Here is a 12,526-nt window from a genome sequence, read left to right on the forward strand (position 1 = left end):
CCTATACCCACCCGCCCATGGGAGAGTATTGCAATGGATTTCATTTTTGATCTCCCGAGAACTCAGAGTGGTCACGATGGTATCTAGATTGTTATTGACAGATTTAGCAAGCAAGCTCATTTCATTCTAGTGAAGAAAACAGTCAAGCAGAATCTCTTAGTGAGACTGTTTGTGGCCCAGATTTTCAGATTACATGGCATGCCCAAGACGATTGTCTCCGACAGGGACCCCAGATTCACGAGTTTGTTTTGGAAGGCAATTTGGGAGAACATTGGCAGGCGGTTGCAATTCTCGTCATCTTTCCACCCGCAGACTGACGGGCAATTTGAGATTGCCAATTCAGTGGTTTTAGATTTATTAAAGTCTTATATCTCGGATCAGAAGACTCAATGGGAAAAGTAGATATCTACCTTTGGTGGAATTTGCCTACAACAACACGATACACTCTTCGACAGGGAAGGTGCCATTTGAGATTGTTGAAGGTGCTGCGAAGGTTCCACCCTTCCTAAGCACAAAAGATAACATTTTTGAAGCTGATGAGTATACGCGCGACTTAGACATGGCTTTTGCCAAGGTCCGCGAGGCTTTGCAGAAATCTCAGGAAAGACAGAAAAAGGCAGCGGATCTCCATCGTCGCGATTTGAAATTGAAGGAGGATGATTGGGTGCTCTTACGTTTTGAGAAGGCACGATTGAGAAAGAAAAAGGGAAAGGAGAGGCTTTTTCCAAAGCTTAGTACGCGATACTGCGGACCTTTCCAGATCTCCGAAAAGATCAATGTCGTCTCCTTTCAACTGAAACTGCTTGACACTTGGAGGATTCACAATGCATTTCATGTGAGTCTCTTGAAACCTTTTAAAGGTGATGTGCCTGATGATGGGGAACCCGATGAGCAACCCGAAGTGGAGGAAAACGAGGAGATCCTTGTTACTCAACAGATTTTGGCACATAAGGACACAAAGAATTAGGGTAAAGTAAGAAGGCGGTTCTTGGTTAAATTCAAGAGCTATCCTACATTGGATGCGAAGTGGATGGAGGAGGAGGACCTAGCAGATACTCTCAGATTGTTAACCTTTACCTTGAAGCTTTTGGTTTAGCATAGTCTATTCCAAATGGAACCCAGAATTCAGCTTGGCCGAGATCTGGTGCAGTGGGATGCACAAGAGGGGAGTTACTCCGCTCCTTTGTCAACAGATGCCTTGATTTTTAGAATACTAGAGTCATTGATGTCTCTTTGAGCTTCAGGGATACTAAGAGTTGACAGTATTCTGCTGTATGACTTTATGAAATGAAATTCTGGAATATGAAACTGATTTGTTCTTGACTTGTTTTTAAGTGCAGGAACTGATAGATGAAATGATTGCAACATTTTGGTCTAATTGATCTCGAGTAGACATGGTTGCAATAGGGGTTAGTCAATCGGGCATTTATGAGGTCCTGACTGGATCAAGATGTGATTGCTAACTGCATTGCCGATCAATCATGGTCTAAGATCCGAATGAATGTTAAATGTCCTGTGATGTCCCTTGATGTCGTGTGATGTGACTATCGATTGGTACATGTGCTAGATGTGTGTTCCTAGTACGTAGATACTAACAGTCAGTGTCTGCTAAGGCAATTTATGGCTTCTGTCTATTTTGCAGGCGTAATCGAGGGCGATTACAATGCTTTCAAGAGGGGGGTATGTTACAAATGTGATGACGTGGCTGCTCAGTGCACAAACACACACCCCTTTGGCGGGGAGCCAGCTCACGTGGCACTGCAGACATCGTGACACGTGGCAGGCCGTACAGAGTCCCGCGTTTTGCGGTGTCATTTTGCGACGGAATATGCGGCAGGCTATGCTAGCTTTTGGGCGATGCTTTTTGGCTACGCGATCTCAGATAGAGAGAGAGCTTTTGCTGCCTTATTTTCTACGCAGTTGCAAGAGAGAGAAAGAGCTTTAAATTTTGAAGAAGCTTTAAAATTGCAAGTCTATTTTTAGGGCAGTTTTTTTTATGGGAAGCTTTTTATGGCAGCTTTTGGGGCTCTGCTTTTGGCATTCCTTGTACTCTTTAAATATGTGGGCAGGGCCTCATAACTCAGAGCATCTGGACGCAGAGTTTGAGTGTGAGCGCCTGCCCGTACTCTGGTACTTTAAACACAGATTAATACAAAAAGAAATACCGAAAGGGGCGCCAGTCTTTGGGATCAATATCTCTAGGCACGGAACTCCGCCGGGCCAGTGTCGAATAAATTGTGAACTGTGAACTGTGTTGAAGTGGTTATTTGGTGCTGTCGTGGTAGATTCTCGACTTGGAGTGTCCAAGTCTGTTACACTCTCTCTCTCTCTCTCTCAGTGTGTGTGTGTGTGTGTGTGTGTGTGTGTGTGTGTCTATTGCACATCTCTCTCACGAAAGTAAAAGGAACCTCGTGTACGTACTCATCCTGAGTACGTACACAAAAGGAACCTTGTGTACGCACAAGGAACCTTTTGTATGTATTGAGCACTCATCTTTAGCTATCACCATCAATCACTTCTGCGGCACCTAACACCAGGGACTCTCCTAGGAGTTATTGGAGGATTCTGGACTAGACCGTGGACCAGCCAATAGGCTCCGAAGATATCTACCTTTCAGTGTCTAGTTTCTCAGAGGGGATCTGCAATGGGAAGCTGGTTAGTCTGCAGTGGCCTCCCTCCCACCTACATTTGCTGTGGACATCATCTAGAGACGGTAGCGGCACTGTCTATGGGATTGCCCCCAGGCATGGCAGATCTGGCAGATGATTCTACGCCTACCTCTCTCATTGGAGGGGATTTACACCTGGGGAGCAGCAGCCTGGTTGACTTCTTTTTGCCCAGCTATGGGGTATGAAGCGGAGCCCGACAGCTAGGGCCAGGCCATTTGCTTCATTGGGGGGCAGCCTAGACAGTAACCCTCACGGGACTTCACTGCAGTACCCTGGACTTAGGAGAGAGAGATGAGATGGGAGCTTTTGAGCAGTCTCACTATTTGGTTCATTTCTAGAGCTAGATGCTTCCGAGCTTTTGAGGGTCGCCTCGAGTCTCTAGCGGAGACTGTTTGAGCTGTATGGTTGGAGCTGATCCACACCCTGCGTGGATTGTATGATCTCATGCAGGGGTCTTCGAAGTTCGGATCAAGTGGTATGATGAGGACAGGCTTTCCATGCCACTTGGAGTCGAGGCCTTTTACTCCTTCCAGACGTGTACTCTTCATTGGCACTACAGGCCAGCTGTGTGGCTCTTTCCCCTGCTCATTGTAGGATATGGCCCTTCACGCTTAGCCGTTGTGCACACTATTAGCAAGGAGAGTCTCCCTTTGCTTTTTCTGTTTTTCTTGCCGCCGCCTCATAGGAGTCATTTGGAGCCCCATTGAGTTAGGGTATGCAAAGGGGAAGCAATCTCCATAAACTGTGGAATGAACCACAAGTAGTACGAACACAAACCCAAAAAGCTTCGGACATCATGCACATTCTTTAATTCTGGCCAATCCCGAATAGTGGCAACTTTTTTTGGGTTCATCTCTACACCTGCTATTGAGATGATGCGCCGTAGAAAGTGTATCTTCTTGAGAAAGAACTCACCTTTCTTCCTGATGAGGACGCCTCAAAAACTTGAAAGAGATGTTTTCTGTGTTCTTCTTCATTCTTGAAAAACATGATGATGTCGTCGAAGAAAGTACCCACAAATTCTCTATGCTCTCGAAACATCCAGTCCATCATTCTATTGGATGGTGTAAGAGAAGACCTTCAAGCTCTGTATAAGTTCTCAATTCTGACTCCAATACCATCCCATAGATCTTGGTCAGCTTATGGCCAATCATAATAGTTGGCAGGGTCCATGCAGTTTCCTGCCTTGGGTAAAGGCACTATAATATGATTAGTCCAGTAGTCTTCAGGGTGCAACTTTTTAAGAGATCACTTTGTATGTTGAGTAGGATACAATCTTGTACAATTACTGCTTGAATCTAGTCAAGTAGATCACAATTATCCCAAATTTTGAGAAAGGATGAAAAGCATGGAGACTCTGATACCGCCCACACTTATTGTTATGTGCAAGTTGGGACTGAAGTTGTTTTGATGATACGAGCGTCATTTTTGAGCATGGTATTTAAATTTAAAGGCTGAAAAAACTTGCATCGTCAGAAATGAATGCATACTTTGGGTATTTAATTTTTTTGGGATCAGGCCGTTGTCTGGATTTAAAGTTGAATACGCCAGTCTTCTGCATAGAAGGTGCTTGTTGTGTGACGAATGGTGTTTTGTCTGTTTTGACCTCAATAATGGCATTCACCTTGTCTTTCAATGCTATGTATATGTGCTGATGATGCTTGTAGTTGTTATGTGGTGATGGTACTGGCACTTGTAATTGTTATGTGGTGAGAAGAGGCAGGCAAACATTGGGTTCAGCCATGAAAGTGTCTGGACAGTAATGAAATCATGTGATCTCTCAATGAGACATTTTCTGGTGCTTACAGCGGAGGCAATTATGTTGGGCTTTCAGCATTATATAGTCATGCTGGGAACGACTGTCATGATACCAAGTTTTTTGGTCCCTCTAATGGGAGGCAGTGATGTATGTCTGTCTCGCCTACAAGCAAGTATTAGCTGCAACATCTGAAAGTCGAACCCTCTGTTGATGCTAGGTTTTTCACTATGGACCTTTTCAGGGTGACAAGGCTCGGGTTATTCAGTCTTTGCTTTTTGTTGCGGGCCTTAACACTTACTTGCAAACCTTATTTGGGACACGATTGCCATCAGTCATTGGTGGTTCTTATGCTTTCTTAATTCCTATATTAACGATAATCAACTCCTCTAGACTTCAATTGATTTCTGATAATGAGCAGGTAAGTTTATTTTCATTATTAATTTAGCAAGAGCATTTGTAAGGGGCTCAACTATACTGCACTAATGATATTCTTATATATCCATCAATATAAACAGAGATTTTTTAGCACAATGAGAGCTATACAAGGTGCCCTGATTGCTTCTTCAAGCCTTCAGATAATACTTGGTTTTAGTGGATTGTGGGGCATTTTTACACGGCAAGTAACAATTTAGGAGTGCTGCCCGTTTTTTTAACCGAAGAATTTTCTTGCTAGTTTTAACTGTTTTGCTGGAATGGTTCTTTGTTTACCAGATTTCTCAGCCCTCTTGGTTCAGCTCCTGCTATTGCTTTAGTAGGTTTGGGATTGTACGGATTGGGCTTTCCTGGGGTAAGCAAGAGCACCTTATTATCTTCCTGGAAGCATTCATTTTTTGTCCATGAACAGAAATCCACAAATGTCATTGAATGCACTTGCTTATCTTGACTCCACTTTTACACATGTCTTGTTGAAAATAATGTTTGAATTGAATTGGGTAAAGCTTTCAAGTTGATGCTCATCCAGAGTCATCCAACATGCCTCTCGATACGTGAGGCTTTGAGCATATGGTCTCATGCTTTGGATAAAGTTCCTGTTAGAAACTAGAAGCGGCATTGTGGCTTGAAGTTTGCTTTGGAAGCTTCTACAAGGTTCTCTACATAGGAGGAGACATGATGCAGTGGCCAATGAGAGAGTTTTATGATGGTACTTAACAGTGGCTGCCTACTCAGGAGAGCAGGATTTGGGAGATGTGCTGCCAACTGGCTCTACTGGTTCGCTGATGTGTTCACATTTTTAGCATTGTTACCTTAGTCCTTTGTATTGAAAATTTGAATAATACGACGATGATGTAATTTTGTGGCCTCATTGGCATCTTAGGCCTTTTGCAGATTTGAATAAACATCTCCTTTCATTCATTTCTCTTTAGAGGCTAGGTGGTCTGCACCTTGGATGGGTTTGTTCAAATTGTTTGCAATGCTGCTCACCATATATTGGATGGTTGTTGCTGAAATGGCCAAATGTCTCTCTCTTTGTGCCTGGTTCCTGAAGTTGTGGACGAAACGTGTTTATGTAGTAAGGGAGTCATAGATGGTTTGTCTAGTGAAATTGGGAAGCATGGTCAAAAAGGGCAAAGGAGAATCATTCTGCTCCCATTGTTTCTATGCAAATGCAGAAGACCTACAATTCAGCAGTGCGGATGGGGGTTCCTTGGGATTCCTGGTTGTAATTGCTAGCTCTTATGCTTGAGAGAATGCAATTTGTGGTGGTAGATGAGGCATTGATGACGAGGTTGCGATGTACCTCTTACATTATTATGGAGATCAGTTACAGGATCACCAATGCTATTTTTTGAGTGTGTCTTGACAACTACCCTTCGTGGACAATGCTAAATAGAAACCTTCTTGACATGAGGAGTGTGTGCGCTGAATTAGTGATATCTCTTCCTCCATGGTTAGGGTTGGGCCATATGATGTGGTTATTGTGACTTGGTAGAAATCTACAGTGTGGATGCAGTAGAAATTATAATTTGGAAATTTGATTCTGTATGTAGAAAATGATTTGCAGTGGTGACTTGTTATTAGGGAGTCCTATGGAAGGGGGACGTAGCAGGCTGAAACAGAAGGTATCAAAGAAGTGAAATGGGACCATCACACAGATCACAATAGAAAGGGAAGTGAAGGGACCTATCTGTGGCCGCTTCTTCAATGTCGTATGCATTGTGTTTATGCAGATTGGCTCATCTGATGCTGTCCGCAAGGACCAGACAGTATTGCTTCCCCTCTAGAGTTCGGCTTAAGGCCGATTCCAGATCTCACTCAACGCATCGGCCTTTGACACTTCTATTAGTGTTGAAGTGTATATGGGAGGGGGGCAGATCCCCACCATCGATTAAAGCAACAAGCAACTTATTATGTGAAACTTGTCGGCTGTGATTTGCAGCTGACTTTTATGCAGCCGAAGGGACAAGCATTAATATGCAAGTGAGGTAAGGGAGTTATCTGGTTGCCAGTGAAATTGGTTTCAGTTTACAAAACGTCTCTAGAAAGGGCCTATGTATCTTATTTTTGAATTTATAATGATGCACACCCATTAACCGAGCAACTAACTCCTGTTCCAACAAAGCTGGTAGAACATACAGTAGACAGTGGTTCCTTGAGCAACTGACGTGTTAGTAATAAAGGCCATGGGCCAGAGACAGAGGCTGTTTTTACAGAGCTACAGAGAGCTAGAAGGCTACCTTCTTTCTTTTCCAAGGCGCAGTACTAGGCAGGTGAAATTTTCAACATTGGTAACAATGTTTAGGCTCTAAAGATGGATTGAGAATCTCAATTACAGTAACAAATGCCAATTCAAATTGTATAGAGAGGTCAGGTGAATAGTTCTTGTTAAATAAATAGTTCTCTTGTTTTTCTCTCACTCTGTGTATATTGCTGTTATGATCAGGTGCTATCTTTTATAGGTCCTATTTGTATTAGATGGTGATCGGCACCCTTTACATGCACTCTTTTATTTCAGGTTGCAAAGTGTGTGGAAATTGGCCTTCTGGAGTTTTTGTTGCTTGTACTACTTTCTCTGGTATGTTTGGCTATTAGTTTTGAGGTTCTAGGCTTGCAATATTTATTGGCAATATGAACTGTTCAATTCAGCAAATCAGGCTGTTTTTACCATGATAAGGGTTCTTGCAGTACTACAAAGGGCACATTGTACATACACTTGCAGATGCTTTACCTTGGTCCACACACATTAAGGCACACAGCAGGAGAATGCTTTTTGTTTCCAAGGGATTTGCTTGCTTCATGAAAAATCATACAGGCGGCCAAAATTAGTATACAAAGACATTTGGAGATTCAGAAGGGAATGCATTTGCAATACAGTCTAAGCTGCTGTTTTTGGCCCATCAATAATAGTTAGTTCTTGTTATGCATGCTTGCTTCAGCTCGTCTAGCCATGTTCTGTGGCATCACTCTTCAATAAATTGCTGTCATTCTTCCTCATTGCAACGTTTTTGTGCGCCTAGACAGTCTATTTGCAGTTACGAAGAATAAAATACTCAGTCTTGGCATCTGAAATAAGTGTTTGTTACTTGCAGTACCTGAGACACGTGGGATCCAAGAGAATACCTGTGTTTGAACGAATGCCAATTTTGTTGTCAGTGCCAGTCATTTGGGCCTTCGCTTATCTGTTAACTGTGAGTGGAGCCTATCGAAATGTCCCTAGCAAGACAAAGTTACACTGTCGCGCTGATGAGGCCAACTTGATAACATCCGCTCCTTGGTAGGTAATGAAACATCATTACAAAGGAAACCACCCTCCCCCCCCCCCCCCCCCCCCCCCCCAACCCTCTCTCTCTCTCTCTCTGACCAAGCATTTCCGGACATCAGCAAAAGTGGATATTGAGCATAATTGAGGAGAATCTGGGTATATAGCATCTAATGTTCATCTGAAGTGACATGATTTGTTTTTCTAAGTTTTGTGTTTTTGGCAAGTGTATTGTTATCTGGTTTGTCTAATGGGTAGACTTTGGACTGTACAGAACGTCAATAAAGCTCTCTCTCTCTCTCTCTCTCTCTCTCTCTCTCTCTCTCTCTCTCACCAGAGGCACACTGATCGACCGAGCGCTTGAACTGGGGAAATCCAGGCGCCCACGACTGCGGAGGACTACACAGCATCGACGGAGGCTACGTCAGAAGATCTGGAGCACGCTGGCCAGGCATGCACAACGCCCGGTCAGACTACTAACCATGGAGGAGATTGATGAGATTCGCCAACGACCGATGCTAGATCTCTTGTGATTCAGCTATCCGAGCAAGCCGCCCATTTTTGCCCATCTTTGCTTAGTTCACATCGACCAATCTAGGATCCCATAGTATATATCTTTGTTTTATACTGTTGTTATTTTGTTACTTTGACTTTGTATCAGATCCACCACCTTGTAACTTTCTGGTCTCATAGGTCACTATGGCCTTTTGAAGACGTTAATATAACATTTCATTTCATTTCATCTCTCTCTCTCTCTCTCTCTCTCTCTCTCTCTCTCTCTCTCTCATTCATTTCTCTCTACCGGCTATTCTTGAGTCAGGACTCGCGTGAGGCGTGGTGGCTCTTTCATGAGCAGTCCCCCACCCCCTGCCATTACCTCTACAGAGACCTGGGGTAAGTACGTGTCATCTTTGTACACAGTACCTGGACAACCGCCCCTTCCCAACCCCCCCAATCCATGCCGATACACATGTGCTTTTTTCACCGCTGAGATGGTGAAGAAAGCCACTGACAAGATGAGGATTGGGAGAGCATATGATTATGATGGCTTAGTGGCTGAGCATTTCATGCATGCCAGAGATCTACTGGCAGAGCTTCTAGCAGTTATGTTTAACCGTGCCATGTGTGAGGGCTTGCCTGATACTTGGAGCCTATCTACGATTGTACCTATCTTCAAGTCAGGAGACCCTATGGAGCCTGGGAATTATCGCACTATCATGATTGGACACACATTGGCACGGTTGTACTCATCCATTCTTGAGCAGCAGTTGAGTAGATGGGCAGAGAGGGAAGGAATGCGTGCAGTTGGGCAGGCAGGGTTCAAGAGAGGCTTTTCTACTCTTGACCATACCTTCACACTCAGGGCCATCATTGAGGAGGGCAGATCTCATGGGAGACGGATCTATTGTAGCTTTGTGGACTTCCGCAAAGCCTTTGACACAGTACCCAGAGCTAGATTGATGCGTAGATTACAGGAGATGGGAGTACCCACAGAGCTCATTTGGGGGATCATGGCATTGTACAGATCAGTAGTAGGGCATGCACACACCTTTGAGGGTCTATCTGCACGGGTTCACTCCACTATTGGGGTGAAGCAAGGCTGTCCGCTCTCTCCTACTCTATTCGATATGTAGGTGGATGAGGTTTTTGACTACATTGAGAGCGATGGTGATAGAGGTGCACAGCTGGCAGGGACATGGATTCCTCTATTGCTATATGCTGATGATATTGTGTTGATCTCCGACTCTCCGGAGGGGATGCAACGTCACTTGGATGCTTTGCATAGGTTTGCCCACGAAAGTGGTTTGTCTGTCAACCTTGGTAAAACCAAGGTTATGGTGTTAAATACCACCCCACAGTGGATCAGCAGGTCAGCACCTACATTCACATATGGCCAGGAGACTGTGGAGTATACAAATGCTTACACTTACCTTGGAGTGGTTTTTAGCGGACCTGCATTTTCACTGAGGAGAGAAGCAGAGACCAGATTGACTAGAGCCTATGCAGCATTGGGTATATTGGAGAGGATGTGTTCGCAGGTTCAGTTTCAGGAGCCTCGGACAATGCTCTGGCTCTTTGACACTTTGTGGTGGCTTCTGCATTGCTCTACTGAGATATGGGGACCTTCATTGGATCATCACGGGAGGTCGGGTCGCACTGATGGATGGGGGAGCATGGAGAAACCTTTGGTCTCTATGATCTCGCGGCTCATTAGAGCCAAGGCTTCAATTCCACGTGCCATTATCAGAGCAGAGCTAGCGGCCCCCCCACTAGTGGTTGAGGCGCTCACCAGATCAGTCTCCTTCATACACCGCATGTGGGAACTTCCAAGAGACAGATATGCCCGCCTTGCACTTGAGTCCTCTCGACAGTTAGCCATGTAGGGAGATGCATCATGCTGGTATGGGGAGGTGACATCATGGTTTCAGGTGCATGGGTTCAGCAGATAGGTTGCCACCCTTCCAGTACTCACTGGATGCACCATCTCTGACTCTTACACAGTCCGAGATCACCAGGCTCATCCGCCAAGACTTGACTCCGCTAGAAGGGGAACATGGATACAGCCAACACAGGAGTTGGGCACGAAGATGGCTTTTACAGAGAGCATCTTCTCCAGCTTACGGAGGATGGTTTTGTGACGAGACCCAGATACATGGACACCCACCCGTCTCATGGGATACGATGTGCTATTGGCGAGATACGTACATCTTCTCACCAGCTGCGGATTGAGACTGGGAGATACAGCGGAGTACCAGCAGAGGCCAGGACATGCCCCTTGTGTGACATGGAGCTTGAGACAGAGTTGCATTACACATGGTGCTGCCCCGTCTACTACGAGATACGAGGCCGCTTCCATTGCTTGTTTAGAGAGGGTTTTGGACCACTCTCTAGAGTCATGGGATACGAGGATCAAAGATGCCTAGGTTTGTTCTTGCTCGAGCTGCGCAGACATAGAGATAGCCTGATGAGTGGAGAGGCTAGCCAGTCTCAGAGACGGATCAGAGATTTCTTTAGAGCAGACATTGGACAGTCGGAGGAGCTACTCCCACTCACACCAGAGGCACACTGATCGACCGAGCGATTGGGCTGGGGAGATCCAGGCGCCCACGACTGCGGAGGACTACACAGCATCGACGGAGGCTACATCAGAAGATTCAAATCACTCTGGCCAGGCATGCACGACGCCGGCTCAGACTACTGACCATGGAGGAGATTGATGAGATCCGCCAGCGACCGATGTTGGATCTCCTGTGATTTAACTATTTAGCTATCTCAACCAGCTGCTCACTTAGCTTAGTTCACATCGAGCAGCTTAGGATTCCATAGTATTTTTGTTTTGTTATGTTGTTATTTTGTTACTCTGACTTTGTATCAAATCCATCACATTGTAACTTTCTGGTCTCATAGGTCACTTTGGCCTTTTGAAGACGTTAATATAACATTTCATTTCATTTCATTTCTCTCTCTCTCTTCTCTGGGATGTTAGTTGTTTTTCAGCTTTCATAGACATTTGATTAGATTCACCAAACATTGTAAACCTTTGGTCTCATAGGTCATTTTGGCCTTTTGAAGACGTTAATATATCATTTCATTTCATTCTCTCTCTCTCTCTCTCTCTCTCTCTCTCTCTCTCTCTCTCTCTCTCTCTCTCTATATATATATATATATATATATATATATATATATATATATATATATATATATATATATATATATATATATATATATATATATATATATATATAAACCCTAAACAGAGCAGCAGGACATCGTTGGCCTCCCTAGGGCGAGGGACAGCCCTGCGGGAGGTCACGCCATAGCTGTAGCTTCGCCCTGCCCTCCCTCGCCAGACCAAGCTCGCCTTTCTTCCTTGCGTGCACCAAGCCCCGCCTTCTCTGCTCCCGCTCTCTCTGTGCGCCACTCCAGTCCAGCAAGGTCGCGCTTCGCGCACGTGCTCTGTTCGAGCCTGCCTCTATTCTGTTTGGGCCTGCGTCCACGTGTTACCAGCCGAGCCAGGCCAGGCGCTCTGCTCGGGCCAAGCCAGGCCACGCCGCCGTCCCACGGTGCCTTGTCATTTCACCAAGGGGCACGAAAAAAAAGACTCTGCCCATTGCCCTAACCTAAGCAGCCTGTCCCACAAGAACTCAAAATCTGTGCTTCGATTGCAAGGGAAATCTACGCCCTCGACTACAAGGAAAAAATCTCGGACCTACGATGCAGCGAAGAGGCTCTCTCTCCCCAATCAAACGGACACGGCTCTTCGTACCCACCCCACGGGTGGATTGATGGACCGCCTTCACTCTCAAATTCGAGAGCTCAAGGATGAGAATGTGGAGCTCAAGGCGCGTCTTGCAGCCCTTGAGGCACGTTTCTCCTCCTTGGAGTGTCAAAAGAAAGATG

The 12,526-nt window shown here is 45.1% G+C and overlaps 1 protein-coding gene across 2 annotated transcripts in view; it reads left to right on the plus strand.

The window, feature by feature from the left end:
• Positions 1-12,526, plus strand: part of LOC147447720 (nucleobase-ascorbate transporter 2-like) — an 88,945-nt gene that overhangs the window by 41,761 nt on the left and 34,658 nt on the right. For both annotated transcript variants that reach the window (XM_086523435.1, XM_086523434.1), the window contains exons 2-7: positions 4,478-4,575; positions 4,670-4,846; positions 4,944-5,044; positions 5,140-5,215; positions 7,382-7,441; positions 7,956-8,140. In XM_086523435.1, coding sequence (XP_086379561.1) covers positions 4,478-4,575; positions 4,670-4,846; positions 4,944-5,044; positions 5,140-5,215; positions 7,382-7,441; positions 7,956-8,140 — 697 coding nt within the window. The remainder of the gene's footprint in view (positions 1-4,477; positions 4,576-4,669; positions 4,847-4,943; positions 5,045-5,139; positions 5,216-7,381; positions 7,442-7,955; positions 8,141-12,526) is intronic.

This window comes from Adiantum capillus-veneris, chromosome 11 (genome assembly GCF_014529385.1).
Source record: "Adiantum capillus-veneris isolate H3 chromosome 11, ASM1452938v2, whole genome shotgun sequence".
Lineage (NCBI taxonomy): Eukaryota > Viridiplantae > Streptophyta > Polypodiopsida > Polypodiales > Pteridaceae > Adiantum > Adiantum capillus-veneris.